The sequence below is a fragment of the Cariama cristata genome, unplaced genomic scaffold, assembly GCF_000690535.1.
Source record: "Cariama cristata isolate BGI_N322 unplaced genomic scaffold, ASM69053v1 scaffold13256, whole genome shotgun sequence".
Lineage (NCBI taxonomy): Eukaryota > Metazoa > Chordata > Aves > Cariamiformes > Cariamidae > Cariama > Cariama cristata.
Window position 1 is genome coordinate 16,795 of NW_009621665.1, and position 20,302 is coordinate 37,096.

General features: G+C 37.4%; 1 protein-coding gene across 1 annotated transcript in view; it reads left to right on the top strand.

Moving 5' to 3' along the window:
* The window catches only part of PPP2R2C (protein phosphatase 2, regulatory subunit B, gamma), a 58,817-nt gene that overhangs the window by 5,964 nt on the left and 32,551 nt on the right, over positions 1 to 20,302 (top strand). The window contains exons 4-5 of the mRNA XM_009702059.1: positions 1,490 to 1,602; positions 3,578 to 3,755. Of these exons, the coding sequence (XP_009700361.1) occupies positions 1,490 to 1,602; positions 3,578 to 3,755 (291 nt within the window). The remainder of the gene's footprint in view (positions 1 to 1,489; positions 1,603 to 3,577; positions 3,756 to 20,302) is intronic.

Genomic DNA, 20,302 nt, shown 5'->3' on the forward strand with positions numbered 1-20,302 from the left:
AGGAATGCACTATTTACATGTAATAAAAATCCCAAGTATGTGACATGGCCTATATGTGTTATTAGTAATTAATTAATATGACTGATACAAATTAAATGTATTGAATATTTAAATGAATCTTTTTAGTTGCAGTTTGAACTAACCTTTTGTTCTGTAGATTGATTAATTTTACTATTTTTGTTGCTTGAAAATGAGCATATCAGTATCATTAGGGGATGAATAATAGTAAGAACACTCAGAGTACTGGAGAGATTGATTCTGAAACAAAAAAAGTCAAAGTTAAAGTTGCTATAGAAATGCAAAGCGATTCATGTATTCATGTGTCCTACCTTTAAAATTATTTTTACTAGCATTTGAAAGAAGTGTTTGGATCAGCCACACTGAGGAAAGAATTATGCTGTGCTCTGTACTTGAGGAAAGAGAGGTAAAGGAAGAAAGTGGAATGAAATCAGAAATTATGCAGGAACTGAGGTTAATGAAAGCTGTGGTGGCAGCTGAAGTGCAGAAGCTTTGGAAAGGCTTTGACTGCTCCATGAACAGATAGATGAAACAACCATTAGAAGCTCAGGGACAGATTTTTTGCAGAAGAGCTGGCATTGATTTTTCAACCTAGGGAGTGTTAGGGTTGGCAGGTTGGGTGCATGACAAGAGTGGGCATGGATGATCAACGTTAGGGAAATCTGCAGCTTCAGCTACTACTAAAACAAGGACAGACTTCATCTGAAATGTTTAAAACTTCTGTTTCTTGGCTTCAGAGGCTTTTTGCTAAATGAGAGGCATCCTTCTTCTGTCATCATATGCTTCACCCATAATGAAAAAGGGAGAGTTTAGATGTAATTCCATTCCATGTAAGATTAGTATATTTTTCTCCCCACTTCTCTCTCTTACGGTTACAACACAATTCTCTCATTTTTTTTTCTCTGTTATTTCACAACTGCTTTCTCTTAGGAGGGAGAAATGTCTCATTTTTCACACAGCCTTTCATTTGCTGGAGCTCCTGATGTTACACCAATACACCATTGCCTATTCCCACAATGGGCTTGGCAGCTTTCATTGGTCTGTCTGTCTACTCCATGCTCTTCTTGTGCTTTTTATAAGTAACCTAGCAAACTGGCGTTAATATCAAGATTATTTCTTTGCAAAGTCGCATTGTCAAACTGAGCTTCAGCAGTGAGCACTAGTGGTTTTGGTCTGTTCCACCTGCAAACTCCCAAGTTGGAGACAAGAGCAGCATGTGCTCTACATGCTCTACATGATCTGTCGGCTGCTGGGAATCTCTGACTCGGTTTGAAGCCACGGGATGTGCTTTATGAGTATTTCTTCTGTTGGCAACATTTTCTGGATGTACAAAATTAAGTGACTCAGGCTGTTTCAGTGCAGGACTTGTCTAAACCAAGATGTAGAAACTACTTTAAGGAATATATTGTAAAAGGTGAGTAACCACATTCAGAATTCCTATGCTGACAGTTGTTTGTCTTTTCTTGTAAAGATAAAACAATCAAGTTATGGAAAATTACTGAAAGAGATAAGAGACCAGAGGGGTACAACTTAAAAGATGAGGAAGGAAAACTTAAAGATCTTTCTACAGTAACATCACTGCAGGTAAGCTGCTGTCTTTGTTCAAAATCCAGGTGTTTCTGTACAAAGATGGTAGTCATGGGTGCTAACTCAGTAAAAGATTTAAATATGTACCTAATGCTAAGCATATATATGGTTATTCTCATTGAAGTTTTAGCTGACTGATAACGGTCTTGAATCTGTCGCATATTTTCAGTCACAAATGCTTTATAATATAGTGACTAACACAGATATGTTTAGGGACTTTATGTCAGTTTTGTTCTTCCTGATAAAATTCTCAGTGTGACCTAACGTGCTTTCACACAGGATTCTTTAGCCTGGTATGCTGGAAGCATTCTACTTGTAATTAATATTAAACAGGGTTCTTGCCTCATTCAGAGCACCTGAGTTAAAGAGAGTACACCAAATTTCAATCTCATCTTTATTTCAGAAGTGTAAAAGAATTATCTCCTATCTGAAGAGTGGAATTTGCAGTACTCTCTGCTCCAGTGAATGTGAGGTTCTGCATTGCTGAACTGATGCAGTCATGGAACTCGTATAAGCATGTATGATCATAGAATCATAGAATTGTTTAGGTTGGAAAAGACCTTTAAGATCATTGAGTCCAACTGTTAACCTAACACTGCCAAGCCCACCACTAAACCATGTCCTTAGGCACCACATTTATATGGCTTTTAAATACCTCCAGGGATGGTGACTCAACCACTTCTCTGGGCAGCCTGTTCCAGTGCCTGACAACCCTTTCAGTGAAGAAATCTTTCCTCATATCCAATCTAAACCTCCCCTGGCACAACTTGAGGCCATTTCTTTGTGTCCTACCGCCTGTTACTTGAGAGAAAAGACCGACACCCACATGATAATGTAATAAATTTTTTTCTCTCAGACTTTAACAGCTGAATTCACTCCAGATGTTTTGGCAAAGGAAGTGGCTAAAGGTTAGAATGGGAAGGCTATGTTGTATAAATGCTAGTATTTCTTTATTATTAAAAACAAACAATCCCCATGTCCAAAATTAGCCAATATTGTCTATTGTGAAAAAAGCCTCCAAAGTGTAAAGATGACTGCCTTAATGGAATATTTATTTATTCTGTATGATTAGGCAAACAAAACCATTCCAGATTGCTTATAGTTTGAGAATTCAAAGGCTGAGCGAACCATTATTTGTTCCTTTAGTGGCAAGCTAAACTCAAAGCTTTAACTTCTCTGTGTTCCTGTTTAAACTGTCTTGTGGATTGATGTATGATAGATTGTTTCTGATGCATGTTCAACAACATCGAATAGTCCCAATCATGGACCACAGCCTTACAGTGTTTAATGCTTTGCCAATAGGGAATAAATTGGCAGTGTCTAGTTATTGAAGCATGACATTGAAGTAACACACAGGGAAATAATGAAAGCGCAATGATGAGTGATAGTCTGTGGTCTCGGCTTTTCAGGAGTATGTGTGTATGTATGGTATGTCAAGACACACGTTGCATTTGTTTTCCAAGGCTTCGTTTATTATGTTTTGCTGAGATTATAACCTTTTCACCACTTGACTTTTATGAAAGAAAGATATCAAGTAGCAAAAGAAATACTGTAAGTGATTTACAACTAACAGCAAACTCTTAAGCAAAAGCAAAATGCTAGGCCTTCCCTGCCTGTCAGAGCCAGAACCTCCTGCATGTGTGAGACAGTAGCTCCTGCTGTGGGACTGGCCTGTTCTGTGGCAGGGGCCCGGGTCCACAGTCCAGCCTTTCCAGGGCTTCCCTTCTCACAGTCCAGGCTTTCTGTCGCTCTGCCTGGCTCTCCATGTCTCACCCACCTCTCACATCCTCCTTGGCAGGGATGGCCTTGCCCAGCAATTCATCCATGGGGAAATTCAGCTTGCGCACACTGTCCAGAAGTTTTATAATGTCACAGTCTTTGAATGCTTGCTTTCTAGTGAAACTCATCATCCTAACAAAAAATTATTTAAAATCTTACTCCCTTTCTGGTTTCTGTTTTGTTGTTTTGGCAGGTGCCTGTATTGAAACCTATGGATTTGATGGTAGAAGTCACTCCCCGGAGAATCTTTGCTAATGGTCACACCTATCATGTCAACTCAATATCTGTCAACAGTGACTGTGAGACATACATGTCAGCGGATGATCTCAGGATTAACCTCTGGCATTTAGCAATCACAGATAGGAGCTTCAGTATCCTTTATTATGGTTCCTTGCTCGGTATTAGTATTGGTGGGGCTTAAGAGCTGTTTTAAAATATTTTTCTGCAGATTTTAAAATACAACTTTACTTCTCAGAATCCCTGCAGCATTTGTAACAGAAAATGCTCAGATATTATAAGAGACAGCTAAAAGGCTGCAAAAATCAGAGAATTTTATGTTAAAAATAACAGTCTTGGAGTTGGTTAATGACAAGTAAATAGGAAACTGATGCCAGCTGAATGGTAACTATCCGCCTGACTAGAATACTCTATACTGTTATTTCCTGAAGACATTTCATGCTGAGCTACTCTACCTTGTTTTGCTGAAAGGTCAGTCCTTACCCTGACTGTGCCTCTTGTTCTCCATCATCCTGCTTCCCAGAACCCTGATGCCTGAGATGTGTACTGTTTGGGGTTAAGGCTCAGCTGCTTTGTGTGAGGAGCTGTGTCTGTGATTAATGCAGTCATTGCTGTATCAAGTGCTGGCATCATCCTGAAAGCTGTGTGTGGGATCATTACAGTCATCTGTCAGGCTACCCCTTGCACTGCAACAGGGTGGCTTGGAGGAGGAGCAAAAGAAAATGTACCCAAGAAAAGTGATTCTCTGTGTTTTGCAGAACATAAAGGGACCATTAAGAAGATCTTATGGGGCTAGCTCAGAATGTTGTGTTCCTTTGGTGATTTCATTATGACTATTTTAAACGGACTTAGAATATTTCTCCTTGGATTTGTATGAGGGACTGTCAGACGTCAAAGTGAAGTTGTCCTACTGGGTGCAAGGTCCTAAAAAAAAGCACCAATGTGATGGGAGGGGTTCTCCCTGTCTCTGGTGATTGTTTCTATTTCTTTCTTCATAGACCAGATCATCTGTGGAGCTTTACCCATGCTTTGTTAATGTTGCAGGAAACATTTTCATTAAATCGAACAACTCTTAATGTCCTTAAAAAACTACCTTTGCAGGATCGACAGGTGCCTTTTCCCTTGCAATTGTAGGGAATATCTCCTCAATTCCTTTCCGAACTCATATTCTTTTTCTGTCTTTCACCTGTCTAGATTAAGCAAACTAAATGGTGCCCTCTTTAATATGACGCTTTATACCGGACCAATTTATATGTGGTTCTTCAAAGACCAGCTATGTCTGCCTTCAATATCCAAGCAACTGTACTTCCTTTCTTTAGTACAAGAGAACAGAGTGGGAAAATTGTTTTGCCAGCACACCTATATGGGGTAGCAGCGTGGCTCCTGACAGTGTGCTCCTCATTGTAGCTTCACCTTCCAGTCTGATTTCTGTCCTGGACACTTCTATACGTGGCTACTGTGTGTTCTTCTCTACTGTGTATCCTCCTCTTCTAGAGCAGAGCAGCGAGTCAGACCAAGCACAGCAATCTCTGTATGTCTGTGTATGGTAACCAGATCACATTCTAGAATACTTACACAAGAGAAGTCTTTGCTTTTGGCAATCCCTTTTATTGTGTTAAAAGCTGTTTTGTAAACTATGGATTGCCAAAAGAAATGTTTCTGACAAGTTTTAAAACACCAAATAAATAGTTTTTATAGTTTGTGAGGACAACATGAGTTTTTATTAAGTTGTTTGCCACGCTAAGATCTTATTGACAGAAATGTCAGCCCCAAATGAATTTTTAAGCCCCAAATGTGTATAAATCCTTGAAAAGAAGAGGCTTACTGTGGGAGTATTGATACAATCAGAACAAAAGTATTGTGAATATGGTAGTGTAAAATAATTCTTGGCATTTATGGAGAGCTTTTTGTCTTCACATCCTTTATATATGTTGATCAACTTATCCTTACAAAAGATTAAGAGGTGGGTAAATAGATGAATTTGTCTACTATTTTGTGGATGAGGAAATTGAAGCAGAAAATGTAAAGAAATTGCTTATGAAAACTATAAATTTTATAGCCCTGATTAACATTTCATTTGCCCTTTGCATGAAAACGCTTGTATGCAGGGTTCAGAAGCACTTGGCCTCCAGTGATGTTTCAAATTCTAGCAATTTCTACTAGGAAAGAGCTGAAAAACAGATTTAGTCTTACGATTGTAACTATGACCATACGTCTTGATGAAACATTTCTTTTGGTATGATACTCAGTTGCTGAGTATGTTCTAGGAGTGATGATGAGGGGGAAATTAAGAATGTGCCAAGACAGTAGACAAAGTTAAATAGGCTGTACCCACTTCTATGTCAGACAATATAAGCTGTATCTGTACTCAGTTGTCCAAACCAGATCATGAGGCAGATTACTTTTACTTAATTCTTTGATAAAGAGAAAAGTTGAGATAGGTGTTCCAAGAGAAGGTGAGATAGGTATAGAATATTGCTTATAATGGGGATTAACTGGGAGCCCACAATAACTGGAAGAAGGGGATGAGTAAGTTAAACTTGCATCAGTCTTTCCACAGATATCTTTTTGTCCGTATAGAGACCTGTAAGTCCTTGTAAAGTTGCAGGGGCATATTTTCCACTAGGTTTCAACATCTGTCCCATAAAGACACTGCCTTTCAGTGCTACAGAAAACCCAGTTACATAAAACTCTTCTGGAAGTAGATGAGCTTGTGGTAAAAACACTGGGTGTGCCAGTTGCAATTGGGACTAGACATATTAAGATGAAAAAAATCTGCCAAGCAAACAGTTTAAATTATAAATGAATGTTGCTGGGCTTGATGCCTTCTGCAACACACTTAGGGGGACAGGCAGGAGGAGGCTCAGGCAGTTTTAAAAATGCTTACTTCACATCTTTTTACTAGATGTAAAATGGAAATGAAGCATCTTGCTGTTTTACATGCAAGGCTTGATTCCTTGAAATATATGTTTAAAACAATAAATAGAAAACATTTTGATTTGAAGTGGTATTTGTTAATAAGGGACCTGGCAGTGATGTGTATTTGTCTTTCTACTTTCCCTCAGAGGGAGCACTGCTACGTATAATGAACTACAATCTGTTTACCCAAGAGGCTGGTTGTGACAATGCAACAAACAACAAATACAGTGGTAGAGTTTCTGGACATTCAGCTCATGTTTGAACATCTTTACAAATTGCATGGGAAACACTGGAGAAAGAATAGATTAGCAGCAGTATGCCAGGATGTTTTTCAAGTAATGTAATTTGTCTTGTAGAATTTTATTTGGGAACAGTTGGGTTATAACCATTATTTTAGCAGTTTTACAAATCACTGAGAATTGTTCATTTCTTTGAAAATGAAAAGATAAAGCAATGCAGATCTTAAGTTAATTCTCTTTCTGGCTCCTTTGGAAAATATTTTAAATCAGCTTTGCAGAATTTGATCAGAATATTTGCCTTAGGTAAAGCCTTAGGCAAATAAAATACAATTAGTGGTTTTCTGGTTTGCTTTTGTATTAGCATAAACACTAACCGGGCTAAAGAGAAGACGAGTGAGCTTTATGCTATGGCTGTGTAAATGTTCATGAGGAATATGCAAGACTTTTCTACACTACTTCCCACTTACAAGCAGATTTGCTCAGTATCGTTTGGGCAGGAGGAGGCAAGGGAGAGGAGGAGGTGAGAGAAAAGGCAGGGGGAAGGTCGGCTGGTAAATAATTGCACATATGAGGCTTTTCTTCACTAAAAGGTTTAATGTGTTTGGTTGTGTTGTGGAGAACAAGAGTCAGTGTCCTTAATTATGGATGATATTCTTCACTGGGAAAGAAGTGAGGTAAAGGTTGCTGTATTTGTTAATGTTCGCTCTGAAATGGCGTAGCGGTGTTGCCCATAGCTTAAGCCTTCAGCTAAGTCATCTTGGGTGTGGTGAATGAGAAAACAGGACCGCTGGAAGCATACTGATAAGGCTTACTTCACATCAGCAGCAATCTTCAGATTATTTAGCTGTACTAAATATTCTTTATGAGAATGTATTTGGATTGCTCACAGAACTATGTAGCTCATAGCACTTGAACTCCCTTCATTTCCTGGTAGCACACTATTTCACTCTAGAGGCTGTCATGGCATTGCTATGGAAACAACATCACCGTTTCCAGCATGTACTCATCTTGAGACTCATCTTGACTAAAATACTCGTTTCTCAGTCAGATCAATATAGTCCAGGGTTATCCTGTTTTAATAAAAAATTCCTTCTTCTGTGTCCCAAAAGGTTAAGCTAATTAGCAAATCACCATAGGGCCTTCTTATAGTCTAATGTATTCCAGTATTTGAAGTATATCATGGATAGTCAGATCGTTAGGCACTGTATCTTGGGGAAATTAATTTACTTAAGTAAGTAAACAACAACAACAAAAAAAATAAATAGAAAAACCAGACTAACATGGTACATTGATGGAGACCAAGTCTGTGGCAGCCCATTGTGTACCTGAATACAGTGCATATAGAGGGCATATATAGTGCTCTGGGGGCAGCCCCCAGGCTGGGGAAAATAGTTAGCCTTAAAAAATTCCTGTTACCTGCCTCAGTGCTAAGCATTTGAATGCTAAACTAAAAGCAAATCTGCAGTATTCTTTTGGCATTTGTGGAGCTATAAGCTGGCAAATTTATGCCCTTGAGTGAGATAAGGTTGTTTCTATAAAAATTCCTCAGCCAGGATGACTGTGCATAGGCTATATGCACAAGGATGCATTTTCTGTGCTCTCAAAAAAAGACCTTTACTGCCTGAGAACCTGCTGACACCCCCGCCCACAGCACTGTTTTCCTCAAGCGTACACTTTCTGTTTGGGGAGATGGCAGACATTATTTGTCTTCTTTTGAAAGCTCTATGTAATACATTTTAACACTTCCTATTCTATCAAGAAAGATTCTGCCAATCTGTATCATGTATTTAAAAGGTATATATTATACCATGGAGTCATATTCTAGCTGGGTTGCTACTAGCAACATTTGGGTAGCTTTTCCTCAAATTTGTGTTCTTTTATTCGTTACTTCCCAGAGTCTCTCCTCCGCTCAATTGTGTTGTCTTTGTCTCTCTCTCCTTTAAAGGAGAATGAAGATGCCTGCAAAGCTAAAATCAGGTCTGTAAGTTAGAAGTAGAGGATTGCAGAGGTACTAGGTACCCTGTTTTCATGGTGTGGCAAGGTCTTTTAAAGAGTAACTATTCAGAAATAATTGCTTTGCTTTTCTAATTAAAGCACTCCTACATGAACAACTGAGGGGAAAAAAGCTATTTTCAACAAGCTGATTAGATTCTGGACTGATATAATGCACTCTTTAGTCTCCACTTTTTTCCGCAGGGGAATACTGGCTTTCTAGTAAAAATTGAGAGTTAGCAGTAGTAAAAATAAAGATTTTGACACCTAACTCGCATCTGAGTACTGTCAACTGGAAGTTTTTGTGCATTTTGGTAAATGTTGAATGCTACTCTAATTTTTGGTAAACTACCAGAAATGCTGACTAAGGGCTTCAGTGCCCTATCTTGCAAAGCCATGGCAAAGAATAGCATGTGAAGGAAAAAGGATAAAAGGTAAAATATGATAAATTCAATTGCATGAAACTTGTAAATACATGAACTTCACACCAAGTATCAATATTTAACTGTTAGGTTCTTTGCTGCATTGCCATTTCTCATCTGCTGATAATTACATTGTAAACTGGTCACGACAGAGGTCTTTCCTCTTCTATATTACTGAAGTGTTTGACATACTTTAACACAGTTAAATACTTTGCAATAAAAATATTTTAAAATAATTGTAATAAAATTTTGAGGTTAGTCAATCTTGGCCCCACTTTATACTCAGTTGAACAAAAACTGTTAGAGCCAAATAGGTTTGCTAGAATTTCAACCCAGAATCTGAATGTTGCCTGGTGAGAACCCACTTTCCATTACTTCCATCAATGCTTTAATTCTGCCTTAGATAAAGTGGCAAACTGTTCAGGAGAGAGAAATCCTGTAAAAAAGGTAACAGAGATGAAGAAATGGTAGGAAAATAGTTTTGTTTTGGAAAAATTTATGTCAGTGTATCCTCCATAGAGATCTGTTAACTGCCAGAATGCAATGGGATTGAATTTCACTGAGCACCAACAGAGTTTTTTTTTGCATGGGATCACTTGCTTTAATGGACAGAGGAAAATAATACAGTGGTGTTAAAAATACATGACAATTTGCAAAATAAGAAGCAAAAACTTTGTTGTCCACTGAAATGAATCTTTACATTGCCAATGCTTAGCATTTAGTCATTTAATGATGAATTTAGGAAAAGGGTTGTAGTACGTAAGCCTGCTTATCTCTCCCAAGAATTTTCCATTTAAGTTACTCTTATCTGAAGCAATGGAAAAGTTTTTCATTTGAAAAATGGTTGTACTAGATGGAAATTCATAGTTATCCATTAAGCAATGATTAGAGATTAATTTCAGGTTGTTTTTAAGTGATCTGATTTTCAAAGCTCTGCAAAAAGGCAGTTTCCGTTGACTTTCTCTGTTAACTTTTGGGTTTGAGATCTTTCAGCTTAGAGTATTTGTGCATTAAAAATAAATTATTTTCAAATTACATATGCAGCTGTAGACACCAAATCACCTGGTAATAACTTGAGGATTATTTACACTGGTGTAGTTCAGTATTTAGTTTTGCTGAGATGTAATTAATAGACTGCCAGCAGGTACTGTAGTTCTTATATAGTTCTTACTCCTGATGCTGAATATTTCTGTGTCAATAAAGCGCCATATGTATGAGTGGGAACAGATCATAGGTCATATACCAAGGCTCAGGATAGGAACCAGCTCCAGCATAAAGCTTATAAAGTGCTGCTGGTGGGACCCCAAGAAAGTGCTGCCCTGTATACATATGATGGTGGTTAAGGGTACTTAAGAGAATTCTTGAAGTCATGAAAAATAGTCCCTCATTTCTGGAAAGATTCTTTGCATTAAGTAGTATAAGCAATTCATACAGTCTTTTTCAGATGCCCCAGAAAGCTAGAGGATAAAGTTCTGTTTTGTAGGGAGGCCTGAGATGAAAGATACCTGATTTAAAGCTCAACTTACTGAATTAAAGCTTAACAAGTACATCAAGTTTATAAATGGTTGCCTGAGTTGGGCTCTTCCATACAGTATTTTGGGGCTTTTTCAATTAGTATTGTGGACCTGGAAAAGCAAGTATGATTATACTATTTGATCTGACTACTGTACTTATTGAAGAGGAAAGGATATTTTGCTACTGTCAAGGTGAACTACATGTACATTATTTCTTGTCTAAATTGCTGACCCACCCGAATTCTGATATTTTCCTTTTATTTTCCTCTTGGTGGGCTTATTCAGAAATAAACCCTTGATTGCATGAAAGTGAATAACATTTTGTGTTTCCTTAAGTTGTTGGGAGGACTTCCTCAATATGCTGAGAAGTTCACAAATAATGGTATCTGAAATAAACCCCACTGGAAATCAAGATACAGATTTGTAGTCAGGTGGGTTTAGAATAGCTTGAATTTCCAAATATTGAGTTTATGTATCATCCTAGGAGATCCAAGAGCTAGGAAGGTGACTGAATCTTTGTTAGACAGTGTAAGAGTTAAAATAAATTTAATCAGTATTTTTGGAGATAAAAAAGGTATAGTGAAATGCATTTTGACCTCTTTTATGGTGTTGGGTTTTTTAATGCATCAATTTGCATTTACTTTGTATGATGTTTGTAACATTAAGTCTCAAACTGTGATGGTTTAAACAAAGTACAGTAACCACTTTATGTTAAAATACTAACTACATACCACACCTTACCTATGTGTACAAGCAAAGCTAGGCAGAGTTCCAGTGTCAAAATTGTGTATGCACTCTAAAAAGAATATTTTAATATACATTAAACTGGAGAAAGACAGCTCTTAACTGAATAAAACCCAATCATCATTTTAATGGAGCTGTTAAACAGTATTACTAGATATCAATGATCAAATAGAGCCTGATTTTTCTTTAAACTGTTTTAGATTCTGTAGGGGTCCACCCTAATTGGATATGTAATACTAGATAAATAGTAATTAAGAAGAATATAAAAGGAGGAAAGAATTCTCGAACTGCTAGACTGGGGACCATGCTGGCTCCGTGGGTGTGTAATAAAACAAAGCATCAGCACCTGTTCTTTGTAACCACTGTACTAAAACATGGCATAAAGTAAAGAATTTTAAGCTTTAAACAGAATATCTCACATGACCACCAGAATAGGGATTTTAGAAACATGGTAGCTGGCAAAGTCCTTGATATGTGTTTTTGCTGCCTGTTAGGAAGAATGCAGTAGGGATTCTCTTATTATAAATCACACAAGAAATGTTTTTAGTGTCAATTGAGGAATAAAATTAGTAAATAGATAAGTATGTGTAACTGTATAGAATCCTGATAGTAAACAGAACCTTTCATGAGCTCTGAACAGACTCATTTGTAAGAAAAATTCTCGGTGTCCCTAGTGCAAAGTGCCAAGAGAGAACTGTGTTTCTAGGATCACTTAAATGACTTTGTCTTGCAGCCACTAACATAGATACCGCTTCTACAACGGGCATTGAATTGGTTCTTCTGCTTCTATTGAGGTAAAACTGTGTCCAGTTTGGACACAATATTATTTCTGATGTGGTTATCATCTATTGTAGAATATCTTAATTGAGTACAGTTTTTAAGCTTTTCAGAGCAGGAACAGTTGTGTGTCTATATGTTATCTTGTGCAAGTTGCAGTCTTTTTAACTAACTGCTGTAATCAAAACAATAGATAACAATTATAGCAGTAAGGCTGTGTGAGTAGGGACTATAAGGACTTCAAGGACGATTTGGTTTCAAGAAATACAGAGAAGTCTCAGCATCTTTTAGGAGACTTTAAGTCCAGTTTTAGGGAGCTCTGAAAACCATGAATAAATTTGCAAAAGTAGTCTTTCAAGACTTTTGATTTTGTTTCTTGCCAGAGGATACTTTATGATCCTTGTCAGAAACAACTACTTTTTAACTATTCTCATCCCCTTAAATTGACTCCTATCTCAGGAATTTGACTGCCAGCCAGAGAGCATTGGATGACAGACCAGGTCTGATAGCCAAAGGAGCGATATCAGAGCTAGTTAAACAGTATTTTAGCATTCAATCACTGTCTGAGACCCTCCTGCCATACAGCTGAAATGTACATTGCAGCAAAAGCAAACAATACATGGCTGGAGTGTCAGATATCAGTGTCTTCAGGGCATGGGATAGAGCTATGGACATTCTCCCTATCTAGCCATCCTCCAAAAAATAAATAAATTGGAAGAGTTGAGCCTCACTGTGAAAAACTAATTACAGCTGAGGCCTTTACATTCTTGCCAAAGACCAGTCTCTTCCTTTTTCTGGAGCTGCTTTTAAAGAAGTTAATTTAAGGTGATTTGAGCATAGGTATAGCCTTGGGATAATTACTGCACTGCAGATTTATTGTTTAATAAAAATATTAATTTGTTAATCAGAATACATAATTTTCTTACCACTCCTGTCCATACACAACTTGAATGAATAAGTAAGTGATTCTGTTATCCTTTTAATGGGTTTCTTTATCTAACCCTCTGTCTTGTCTAATGCAGTTGTCTCCAAATAGAGACCCATAACTATGATTTTGTTGCTGCAGAGGTAAGGAAAAACATAGCCAGAGGCATTAAAATACTCTTGTTTTTTAAAACTGTGCAATGAGTTGCAAAAAGGAAAAAGGAAATTGACTGGTGTTGCAGCAAATGATAAAGAATAGTGTGAAATCCTGAGCCCGTAAGAACCATTTCAGAACTCTTTAATAGTACATTAAAGAACACAACTGGGATTTCACTGTATTCATGTGTTTGTTGGGTGATCTAGGCAATGCAATTACAGAAGATACTTAGAATTTTACAATAGGTGCAAAGATGTCTTTTCACAGATCTCCTTAGAGCCAGTTGCTTTCCAATTTAATTGGGACTGTAGCAAACAAGTTACTATTTTGTACGAGCAATGCCCCTTAAAATATCATTATCTCAAGCTTTCTCAAGTTTATTGCTATCAAAAAGGGAAGGAGCACTTAGTAGAGCTGAAATGAATCTTAGCGTCACCAACCAGATTTCCTTTTTCACCCTAGTGGTCTATTCCATTAGAATTTTCAGGTTTTATCCAGAATCTGAGATCATTGGCAAAGAGGAACTTGGGAACTATAGCAAGGAATATTAAATTACAAATAAAGGGTCACATCACGGAGCTGATACTTAGCTAAGTAGCACTCATATTTTAGTGTAATGTGACTGCAGTCAATGAAGTTATTCCTGTGGAAATGGGTAACAGGATTCAGTCCAAGATTTATTGTCTTACTGATTTTATTTCTTCAGTTGATGAGTTTTAATCAGTATGGTGTCATTGCGGAAGCTTTTAAATTGCACGCTTCTGTTTCCCTCTGGATTAATTTCTCATTGAAGCATTTTAAAAATGAGCCATTCTCTGTTGTTACAGGTGCAGGTGGTGTATCCAACTTGAAAAACACCTATTATGAATTTATTGAAAGTTAGACAAAAAAAAACATTTACACAGTTCTAGGTACAATTATAGAAAAGATAATTTATAAATAATTTAATCAGCTCTGCCAGAGGGGAGAATTCTCTTAAATGAGTCTAATTATTCTCATTCCCATGTGAGTTTGGACTTGAAATTAACCTTGCAAAGCACAATCTTTTGCAGAGCATTAACATAAAGAAGAAGAAAATATAACTTGCTTTGCTTATTGGCTAAAATCTTTTATCTTGAAGAGTATTCCATCCAAGAACAAAGATGTCATAAAAATGCTCACATCGTCATCTCAGATATTGTAAAGCTTGTAGTCCGTACCTCTGTGTTCTGTTTGAGTCTTTAAAACCTGAGACCATGGAAACTTTTCTCACTATTGAAGTAGCCAGGGTACTCCTCATTAATGTAGACATTTCTCTCTTTTCTGTTGTCATAATACACTCCGGCAAGGACTGCCCTTTAGTAGTGCCATTGTACATGAAATTGCAATAGTTAAGGGAGGTCACTTTTAGGACCTTTGGAATAAAAATGCCCTGTAAATAAAGGCAATATTAACTTTAACAAAGTTATAACACCAGAGTTAAGATTAGGTCTATTTTGACGGTTTTCATACTGACTACAAGCTATGTGACTTGTCTGGAATCAATGTTCTGAGAGCACATCAAGCAAACAAGAAGGCAGAAACCTGTGAATATTGAACCCCTTTGCCTTGGAGAATAATCTTGATGTTTCAAACTCCTGGAATCCATATTTCTCTGCAGTACCTAGAGACCAGGCTGATGGGCATTTTTGTAAATACTTTCACATAAATTAAGCAACTAGATACTAAGTCCTGCCAAAAGGTTTTTATCAGGTGTCTTATATAATTTAGTATAGATTATTTGGAAAATTTTCACTATGAGAACTGAATCTGTTCCTCATTTTTATTTTCACATTGGTCATATCCAGGGATTTCTTGGCAGTGCAAAGTTAGTTGCAGTCAGAAATAGCAGTATCAATTCTGAATGTAAGCCTTTATTAATATTTTTAATGTACCTATTTTTCAGAAGTATCTGGGTATTTTTGAAGATAGTTTTATTTGACTATTTCCGTAACAAACATGCAGGGAAGGGGAGAGCATTATGCTCTAGAAGACACTTCTGGCTAGCTAAATTTTCCAAAAAATGAGTCCTTCATGACTTGAATTGTAACTTCAGTTAAAATATGGTATTAATCTACTGTACTGGGGTACAAATACTGCTATATTGGGGTTTTCTGAAAGGCATATGGAAGAATAAATTGCATATTGGGAAAGAGAAATCCCCACCAAAATGCTCTGAAGAGTCTATACCCTCCAACTGGAAGTTTGTCTGCCTTTTGATAGGCAGATCTTCCTCAGCTGTGTGGGATTTTGATAATTATGAAGAAGAAATTTCTTGATGGTATTACCTGTTAATGCATAGGTTATTCATTTAATTAAAAAAAAAGAAGAGACTTTTTATCTCTTCTTTCCAAGTTATGTGGGAAACAATCCCTGGCTACTTTTAAGATGGAGTTTAGGAAGTTACATATGTTGTATTTCTCTGTACTGCCAGGGACTGGATTCAGCAAATGAAGCAGATCCGTCTCAGTTCCCTTTTAAACATCTCATTGATTTCAGGAAAGCAGATTTGTGAATGATGAGATGGTATTGCTTTAGTTTATAACTTGTCCTTGGCTTATTGTATTCAAGGTGCACTCTTTTCTTGGAACCCTTGCCAGTCTGTGATACGTAGTGCCGCTTATCATACTACATAGAATAGTACTGCCTAAGAGAAGCTGAGCTAGGTGACTTACTAGGTCTCTTCTATTAATAATTTATATGTACCTGAGGCTCTTCTAGTACTTTACGTTTCAAATGTAACATTAAGCATCCCACAATAGTTTCAGACAAATCATAATTAATTAATATGCAAATATATAAACTAAATATGGCTGCAGCCTTTCGGTGATTGAGTACTGTACAGAGAAAAATGCAGACGTACATTTACAAAGTCAGGTCTTCCTCTGTTGACTCATCCACTTAATTTTGCTCTCAGCTGTGTATGCAGATAATTTCTTTGCTCTTGAAAATTTGAATGTGCATATGGTTGTCACTAAAGCAGGCATGTGACTGTGTCTACAGATGAAAATGCGGGCATTCTGTTCTAAAAAAGAAGCCGAAAATTCAGTTCTTAAATAAATTAAAATTTTCCAGTATCTACTTCTAAATTCATTCTTCTCTAAGTAAATTATGGTTGCAATGTATATGAACAGGCCTATCTATGAGAAAGTTTGGACGTGACTTGCACCATTTTAAGTACTCTGTTTCCTAGCAGTGCTATTCTACAGTTCTCTGCTTTCAACACTAATTCAAATGTTGCAGCTATTCCATAGGCAGTTTCTCTTACATATTAGATTTATTTTTATTCAACTTTCATTCAGGGAAGTCTGTGATGTTTACTGAATCCATGACAGTAAAACCAATTTCCTAAAATTTGACTAAGTATATTTAAAATATATTGATTATTTTTTCAAGTAGTATTTGCACAATGGAGACTTGAGACTTTCTTGCTGCTTTCTGTTTTTATTCTACCGAGATAATAGGAATGCAAAGTAATTCTCATGGTACAAAGATCAGAATGAGATCTCTCAAATTCAGGATGAGTCTTTAGACTGGTCTGCATTCTGGGGAAAAATTCCAAAAGGCAAATCTAACATTAACAAAAGAACCTCTCAAAACCAACTAACCAAGAAAAGAACTGAGTGAATACTCACACTCACATGCCTGGAGTACTGTGGGTAGGGAGGGGAGAGACCACTAAATCGGAATCCAGAACTATTGCTCTTGCTGGCCCTTAAGCTGACCTTTGCCAAGGCTTTGCCACTTCATGCCTCAGTTTCATTATCTGTATAACATTGACACTGACACTGACTCTCCTTTGCTTTGAACTTAACGAATGGAAAATAATTCCTAATACTGCTTTTAATTTCTTGCCAAATATCTCCAATTCCAAATGAAACTTGAGACGGAAAGTGCAGGAGTTGCAGCTTTGGTTCAGAGGTTTGGTATTTAAGTTTCATCCCTGGCTTCCTGTTCGACCTTAAACAAATCTTGTTAGTCCCTTAGTCTTGAGGGACTCTGGTTCCTGTCAGCTGCCAGTTAAACCAGTGACATCTTGGCTCCTAAACACATTTAAAGGGTCTGAATGTTCACCTCTGTGCTTCTCATGTTTTGTATGTTTTATGGTGTTAGAAGACTGAAATCGAGAGCTAAATTAGACGTGAATCTGGCTGAAGCATTAGATATTAGATTGTGAGGAAGCACGAGCCATCTTGTGCAGACAGTGGTACGCTGAGCATAAATGTGAGGCCATTGCCCAAGAAGCACCACTCCAGCGTGCAGGCCTCCTTATTATCCACACTGTATAAATGTGTATTAACAATAAGACAGGAGGATATACTGAATAAATGATCCTATCTCTGAGTGAGCTATATCTCAACAGTACCTTAGTTCTTATACCTCCTGTTTACCTAACATGGCCAAATTCTCTTTCGAGGCTAGTTCTAGCTGAGTAGCTGGAAAGTTTATTGCTACTGCAGCCTCTTAGCTATGACCATATCTTTTCTTCTTCCACTAATATGTCTTTTCCATCTAATTTAGACAGTAATCATTGGATTAAGAAACCTCAGAAGTCCACAGAACTGTGTTAACAGTACTTAATCTCTTCTTTGTATGCACTTAGTACTTTTTCTTTATATTATGAGCAATCTCTTCACTTTGTGTTTGCACAGCACCTAATGTAATTGTCTATGACTTGGCCTTCCACATACAGCTAACAGGCCCCATAGTAGTTTTTACTCTTTCTGTATCTCATAATCCTGATATGAGGAAAAATACAAAAAAAAAAAAGCTGTCAGAAGCCTTTGTACTATCATAATGGCACCATCTAAATACCTTTGATGGAGATGTTTTATCGCCAATAAAAATCAAACCGTTTAAATTGATATTTTCAGCAAATAGCCACCAGTGTGAGACTGTTGCCAGAGTTCCCAACTCCAGTATGATGTCTGAAGAATCATTGTTTTAAAGACCATGGAATTAAAACTGGGTTTGGGCTGACATTATACTACTAAGTGATTTCCAGGAATGGATCAATACCTTGCATTAGCAGATATTAGGTCCAAGGCAGCTTGAAGGAGCACACGCTTATGCAGCAGTTTCTGGTTTTGTGGTTCAGAAGAGTCAAATGGTACAGATAATGTAATTGCAACTCTCTGGGCTTTTAATAAAACCCATACAGCACATGCTTTTAGTGGAGCAGTGGACGAATGCTGTGTGATAAAAAGCATTGACACTGTGGCTATTAGGAATACTTAGAATATAAACACTAGGTCATCTCTCTGCCTAAGGTAAAACATTGGAATTTGAAGAAAAGGCCAAAACCATTAACCTATTGACAATCCATTCCAGAAACTCTTGACTCTTGGACAACAAGTCTGGAAGAGAGATTCAGAAACTGGACCCTATCCAATGGTGTCCTTACTGTCATGACATGCCTATTGTAGAATTGTCATTCAACAGTGAAAACATAAGGTGTGTCTTTAAGAAATTAGAAGAAAGGGCTAAGTGGAAGGTTATTTAAAAGTTGGGACTTGCTTCTTTCTTTCATAAAAAGATTGACATAACACATCATGATATCAAGCATACTGAGGCCTGATTCTGTCCCTGCTCCCCTGATGTACGCAATCTGGAAGAAAACGGTAGCCATTTGGAATTAGTTCCCTCAGCTGGTGCATGGTGTAGGAATGATATAACCACCATGTAAGAAGTGTAAAACTGGCAGAGCTTGATTTGTAAGCATCACAGTTCCCTCCTTGTAATGAAAATAGTGTGCACTAAATGACTGAGAGAGGAAACCTCTCAGAGAAGTGCTTACATTAAGGGTGTAGAGCCTCAGCAGGGCCACAGTAATCAATTACCCTAAACTGAAGCCCTGGCAGCTTCTATGAATTACTATTGATTTCAACTACTAGTCAGTGAATCTTTCTAGGACTAGGCGGGAATGTAGGTGTGAGATGCAGACAAAATTAGGAGCTGGAAAAAACCTCTGTGGAAAACACAGGGAACAGCCAGGTTTGGGAAGATATGTTATGCTGAAGTTTATTTTTTGAAAGTGCTTAAGAATTGCAAAAACACAAGTCCCACGCAGGGGTAAAAATGAAGTGTCACATCAGCATATATTGAAATAAGAAAGATGAGAATTTTTGTTTTCTTGTGAAGTTATTATGGAAAATTCTGTCTGGCTTTCTGTAGAAAGCCTCTCTCCTCCATTGCAGTTGAATAAACGGGGGGCAGTTAATTTTTTTTCTGTAGCCTTCATCTGACTATACAAATTATTTCCTTCTTGCAGCCCACAAGTCATATAAAAATGATTCCAAAATAATGATATAAGATTAAGTCCTTTATGTGCTATAGCTTGTGAGTTGCAAGTTTGTTTTCTGCAAAATTCAGTTTCTTATAGAATTCCTTGATGGTTTCAGGAAGACGAAGCAGCTATTTCTTTATGCATACTGTTCACTTCAAAGGGAATTTAATCTGTTTTGAGGAGACTGCTATGTTTCCATTATCATACAAGGAACTTATTCTGGAACCTTTTTTGACCCTTTGAATTTTCCACGTTCTCATTATACATGTTTTGGCATGAGCATAAAGCAGGCATGCTCATTTATATTCTAACTGATCAAGAGGAGAAGTCTGATTAATGTGAATTTTGGATCAAGGTGAGGGTCATCTTTGTAACCTGCACTAAAAGGAACTTTATGGAGTGACTTCTCCCAGAGGGGGATATTTCTGTTAGATCAGTGGCCCAGAGGCAGTGGAACAAATCTTCTTCCTCCTGTCATCCTCATTTTACTATCAGCTGCACAACAGCAGCACAAATACTGGATTAGAACTAAACATACCGTATAACTGAATCTTGTACTCGGATCGCATCCCTCACACTGCGTATCATTGCAGATTATTAATCATGCCTTTCCTTATGCTCTTTCCTCCTTCCTCTCCAACTGTTTTGCTTCCCTCCTTCCCCTCCCTCAGATCTTTCCCTCAAGCCTC